This window comes from Neodiprion fabricii, chromosome 5 (assembly GCF_021155785.1).
Source record: "Neodiprion fabricii isolate iyNeoFabr1 chromosome 5, iyNeoFabr1.1, whole genome shotgun sequence".
NCBI classification, from domain to species: Eukaryota; Metazoa; Arthropoda; class Insecta; order Hymenoptera; family Diprionidae; genus Neodiprion; species Neodiprion fabricii.
This window is the reverse complement of record NC_060243.1, coordinates 21,778,549-21,784,318: the sequence shown is the minus strand read 5'-3', so window position 1 is coordinate 21,784,318 and position 5,770 is coordinate 21,778,549. Positions and strand designations below refer to the sequence as shown.

At 42.7% G+C, this 5,770-nt stretch overlaps 1 protein-coding gene across 1 annotated transcript; it reads left to right on the top strand.

Annotated features, from left to right (window-relative positions):
* The first annotated feature begins 1,344 nt into the window (after nucleotides 1-1,344).
* On the top strand, nucleotides 1,345-5,654 carry LOC124182462 (dolichyl-diphosphooligosaccharide--protein glycosyltransferase subunit STT3A). The gene is made up of 12 exons (XM_046569778.1): nucleotides 1,345-1,600; nucleotides 1,986-2,089; nucleotides 2,159-2,326; nucleotides 2,477-2,637; nucleotides 2,702-3,091; nucleotides 3,175-3,328; nucleotides 3,404-3,642; nucleotides 3,703-3,867; nucleotides 3,976-4,164; nucleotides 4,271-4,490; nucleotides 4,599-4,787; nucleotides 5,049-5,654. Exons 2-12 carry the CDS (start codon nucleotides 1,993-1,995, stop codon nucleotides 5,192-5,194), a joined length of 2,118 nt encoding a protein of 705 aa, XP_046425734.1. The 5' UTR covers nucleotides 1,345-1,600; nucleotides 1,986-1,992; the 3' UTR covers nucleotides 5,195-5,654.
* The last annotated feature ends 116 nt before the right edge of the window (nucleotides 5,655-5,770 follow it).

Genomic DNA, 5,770 nt, shown 5'->3' with positions numbered 1-5,770 from the left:
CGTGGGTTCTCGAACCTGCTGGAATTTCGTCAAACACTCTGGCCGCCTTCCCAAACGCATCGATATTTCACTTGTTAGTTGCTAGTTAGGGCTACCGACACCTTTTGGCCAATTTTAAATGCAATATGGCAGGCGAGTTCTGAATTCAGCTTTTCAGTGATTCAGGTTTTCAGTGATTCAGTCTCAATAAATTTACGATAAATTCCTGAGTTAAAAGTTCCATAGACTAATAGAAATAAACTTTTCGCTCTGTGGACAGACCCAGTAATCATGATGTCGTCCGGTGGTTACTTCCGACGCTATCTCGGGTGTGTTCGGAAATCGACTGACTTACTGTCAGTACTGAAAATCCACAGTACACGTCACTTGGCCTATACCATTTTCAATACTGACAGTAATTTCAGTCAGCCCCCTGACACTCACCACTGCTCGTACACCAAAAAATTGTACGCGTCTTGTCCCCGTTTTTTAGTTCCTCTACGTAGCGCTAATAGACTTCTGACACGCTCGCTGACCGCGCGCAAGCTCGTCAGGTAACTACTAGCGCCACTAGTGGTGGAATTTGGCGACATAATCGAGGGACATTTTGCGAACCACTTTTAGCAGCGTGTGTCAGGGGACTGCTTTCAGTCAATTTCCGAACACGCCCGTCGACTTTGCGTCGGACGCTATTAGGTGTTTTCCATTTACTGACTGAAATCGACTTGTGTCGCTATTTCTGGTGTAACCGGCCAATCTGGGCAAAGAAATACACCAGAAATAGCGACACAAGTCGACTTGAGTCAGACTCTTTGCTCTTGAATACATAGGCATGGAAGATCTCAGTAATACTGCATCCCTTTTCTGACTCGCAGGCTCTGATTGGCCGAATCACGCCAGTGCTCCGAACACTGACGCTCGTATCACAGAATCCCAGTGCCTGGCACTAAGGCTTTGTTGTTGCGCTCGTACTGCATCCAAAAGCATACAACGAGCAGTATTGCTACTGTTGTACTTATTAAGTTTCATTTATTTACAAAAATCATGCCGTTGAAACTTCCCGTTTTTATCAGAGTTTCGGAAAAAATTCCCGTTCCACATTCGTAAATTATATCGTTTCATTTAAAAATATATTAAACATTGATATTACTGACTGTTTGTCTAAATAACCTGATCCACCAAGCACTAGTGTATAATATGTATACGTATCATGCGGATGATATCAACGCAATGCGCCAGGCACCCAATTATGATAGGTACGCTCCTGCCGTAAAAGAGAGCGCATGTAGTATGAGGACGTCCCCCTCTTCCACTGATCTCTATACACAGTCAGTGCCCTCTTCTCACTGGCTCGGGGACACTTTTTCAGCGTCGATATTTCCTTCATGTCTATATGCTCGAGGAGTAGTCAAAACATTCTCTCTCTTTTTTACAAGCTGGATACTTTCAGAGTCGCCTTCCCTACTCTGCGTTTATACCTCTATGGTACATATCGGTGTGACGTGGTTGCAGGCTGGCCGATCGGCGTAAACAACAATAATAATTATTCTACGTAAACTGCTCGCGGGATATTTCTTTCCCGGTCAACTATTGCCAAAAATCATCCTAAGTTGCAATCGACGTAAGTATCTATCATCTTGAGCCTACATAACTCAATATTTGTATCTTGAGCCGATATTTTCATATCCACGAATCATATCACGCCAACCAACTGCCAAACTGGCACCCGCCGACTTTGACCGGCCGGTGAAATTAATTCTTTGAATATTTGCGATACTGTCGGTGTTTTCGATTCAAGTCATAAACATTAATTTTTCAAATATCTGCCTTTCGCGGGGTGAAAGAAGACCTCCATGCGGCACAAAAGTTCGTCAACCTTTGAATTGCCGTTATCACGCTTCGTTCCCCTCCCTCTTATCCGGTCGTCATGCCGGCGACATAACCTCCACTTTAGACAGGTTATAATCCCTCATCACCCTCTGACTGCGCCTTAAATTCATCTTCAGGTAAACCATGGGGCTGCTTGCAAAGACTGGAGGGCTTCGAATGTCGGCCGAGAAGCAGGAAACTCTCCTCAAGTTGTCCATCCTCTCGATTGCTGCTGTACTTTGTGAGTTTTGCATTTTCCTTTCAACCCTCATTCGCTTTTAAAAAATTATCAGTTGTTTTGTCCTTGCAGCATTTGCGACTCGTCTCTTTTCCGTCCTAAGGTTCGAAAGTGTTATCCACGAGTTCGATCCCTACTTTAACTACAGAACAACCAAGTTTCTTGCCGAGGAAGGATTCTACAATTTTCACAACTGGTTTGATGACCGAGCTTGGTATCCTCTTGGCAGGATAATAGGAGGTAAACTCATCTGAAATACGTTTTTAATCATCATCCCAGATTAGTAGAACCAATCGCTAGAACATTTTAGTGCTTCGAAATTCAAATTTTCATTCACTCAACCCCGAACAACGCTTCGATTTCACTTTTAAAGTCTTTATTATGCTATAGGAACAATTTACCCTGGTCTAATGGTGACGTCAGCAGCTCTCTACCACCTGGCTTGGTTGCTGAACATAACTATCGACATTCGAAATGTCTGTGTATTCTTAGCCCCGCTATTTTCCAGTCTGACGACAATTGTAACATATCTTCTAACCAAGGAGCTGAAGGTAAGTGAAAAATTCACTTGCTTTAACAGGAAATGCATCATGAATCCTTATTTTTTAACTACAGGATTCTGCTGCTGGACTCGTCGCCGCATCCATGATCGCCATCGTGCCTGGCTACATATCGCGATCGGTAGCAGGATCGTACGACAATGAAGGCATAGCGATATTCTGCATGCTGTTTACCTACTACATGTGGATAAAGGCGGTCAAAACTGGGGCGATATTCTGGTCGTCGTTGGCTGCTCTTGCCTACTTCTACATGGTATCTTCGTGGGGTGGATACGTCTTTCTTATCAACCTGATCCCACTCCATGTCTTGACGCTGATGGCAACTGGTCGTTTTTCGCACAGGATATATGTCGCCTACAGCACTCTATACTGCGTTGGCACAGTTCTCTCGATGCAAATATCATTTGTTGGTTTTCAGCCAGTTCAGAGCTCCGAGCACATGCTTGTAAGTCTTACCAGCCACTATTGTAGCTTCCGATCATTGTCAAAGCATTCACGTCTCATCGAAATCGTTGCGGTTGTTTTCAGGCTCTTGGCGTATTTGGACTCTGTCAAATTCACAGCCTTGTCGATTATCTACGCAGCAAAATGTCCCAGAACGACTTCGAGTTGCTCTTCAAGGCCCTTGTTTTTTCCATGGTGGTTATCTCCTTCGTTGTCGGCGGAGCTCTAACTGTTACAGGTGAGCGAAGGCAATAAGGGAAAAGTGAATTTTTTGCCTGAAACTGAGATTTAACTACTGTGTATCACTTTTCAGGCAAAATTTCGCCGTGGACCGGCCGCTTCTACTCGCTTCTTGACCCGTCCTACGCCAAGAATCACATTCCGATAATCGCGTCCGTCTCCGAACATCAACCGACATCATGGAGTTCTTTTTACTTTGATCTCCAAATACTGGTGTTCCTTTTTCCAGCCGGATTGTACTTCTGCTTCTCGAAATTGACTGACTCAAATATTTTCCTCATACTCTACGGAGTCACGAGCATCTACTTCGCTGTGAGTAACTGTATGCAAATGTTTACGTCAGGATCCTTACCATTTTTTCATTGTTTCCAGGGAGTTATGGTCCGACTCATGCTGGTCCTCGCACCTGTTATGTGCATTCTATCCGGCATCGGAGCATCTTCAATGCTTTTAACTTACATGAAGCAGATAGAGAGTGGTAAAGTTGTCGACAAAAAATCCAAAAAGTTTGAAAACAATTACGTGCTTAGAAGCGAGGTGAGTGTCCTCAAATCCTGCTTCGTTTTTCCTCTTTTTTTTTAAGGATGTATATACGAGTAGACTGTAAATATAAAAAACATAACAAAAAAGCAACGCTTCTTACAGATCGCAACTCTGTTCGTTGCTGTTATGTGCTTCCTTTTCGTGTCCTACACTCTTCACTGCACCTGGGTAACTGCCGAGGCTTACAGCTCTCCGAGCATCGTGTTGTCTGCTCGATCGCCAGACGGTGGTCGAATGATTTTCGACGATTTTAGGGAAGCCTATTATTGGTTGCGGATGAACACTCCTGAGGTAGGTGAAATAGAGTTTCACTTAAACACCAGCCTGGCGATAATTCTGAAATTCAGGACAAAAACTATTGATTCACTCGTTTCTTTACTCACTAAAATTCATTCAGGACGCAAAGGTGATGTCATGGTGGGATTATGGCTACCAAATAACTGCTATGGCAAATCGAACTATACTCGTCGACAATAATACTTGGAACAATACTCACATATCAAGAGTCGGCCAGGCGATGGCCAGCTCCGAGGACAAGGCCTATGAGATAATGAGGGAGCTTGACGTCGACTACGTTCTCGTCATTTTCGGCGGACTGACCGGATATTCGTCAGATGGTAACAGACATACTGTATTAAAAACTACACACAAAAAATCAATATTACTTCTCCGGTTTAATAATTTCCGTTACTTTCAATAACTTTGTCTTTCTTTATATGCCACAGATATAAATAAGTTCCTATGGATGGTGAGGATTGGTGGCAGCACCGACAAGGGTAAACATATCACAGAGTGGGACTATTACAGTCCGGCCGGTGAATTCAGGGTTGACAAGGAGGGATCACCGGTCCTGCTAAACTGCCTTATGTACAAGATGTGCTATTACCGGTTCGGCCAGGTTTACACCGAAGGAGGTGAGCCGACTGACAATCGAAAATTGTATTTTAGTCTTTCTAAGTAATGAGCGCTGAGAATTGATTAAATTTTCGATTCCATCTGTCTACTAGTTTTTGAGTTATTTAAATAACAAAATGAAAAACTGAAATATTCTATTCGATAATGTTTTACTAACGAGCTCGAAACGCGACCAAGGGTGAAATTCTTAGGCTGGCCTTTCAAGGTCAGCGTGATTAACCACTTATTTTCTTTATTAACATCATGTTATTACCGAACAGGCAAACCCTCGGGATACGACAGAGTTAGGAACATGGAGATTGGAAACAAGGACTTTGAACTGGACGTCCTCGAAGAAGCTTACACCACCGAGCACTGGCTGGTCCGCATTTACAAGGTCAAGGATCTACGGAACAGAGGAATTTGAAGTTGTAGTGAAGCTCGTTCTATTACACTAAAAGTAATGATAATAATAATAGTAATAAGAAGAAGGCGAAGAAGATGAGAAGAAGAAGGATGATACAATACGTATACACAAAAGAAAAACATTCACATGACCTTAACATCGATTTAATTTCCATACAAATGTTGAAAAACGGAGCTTCAGTCGTTAACTTTCTGTTTTATATCTAGATAGAGAGATAGAGATAGAGAGAGAGAGAGAGGCAGAGGGAGAGGGAGAGGGAGAGGGAGAGGGAGAGGGAGAGGGAGAGAGAAAGTACGAGTGCAGGAGAGAATGAAAAACAACAGAGATTGAGAATCGACTTTTGAGTAACGCGTTTTTCAACGGGTGTTGAATTAAATGCCTAATTAAATACCTAATTGCATACGTGATGAAAAATGTTGATGTATAAAGTATAAATTTTTATAAAACGCATGAGAAACAATCAAGTGTACAAGATGAGTTATTATCCATTACTTGTTATCCAAAACTTGCACAATGGACTAACAGCTTCTTACGCCTTAATTTTCCTTTCAAACCTCCTCCTCATCAGATCCTCAC

Coding starts and splice junctions, on each gene's coding strand:
- LOC124182462 (XM_046569778.1), top strand. CDS start 1,993: ATGGGGCTGCTTGCAAAGACTGGAGGGCTTCGAATGTCGGCCGAGAAG. Junction 3,329..3,403: donor CGGAGCTCTAACTGTTACAG/GTGAGCGAAGGC, acceptor ATCACTTTTCAG/GCAAAATTTCGCCGTGGACC. Junction 4,491..4,598: donor GACCGGATATTCGTCAGATG/GTAACAGACATA, acceptor TATATGCCACAG/ATATAAATAAGTTCCTATGG.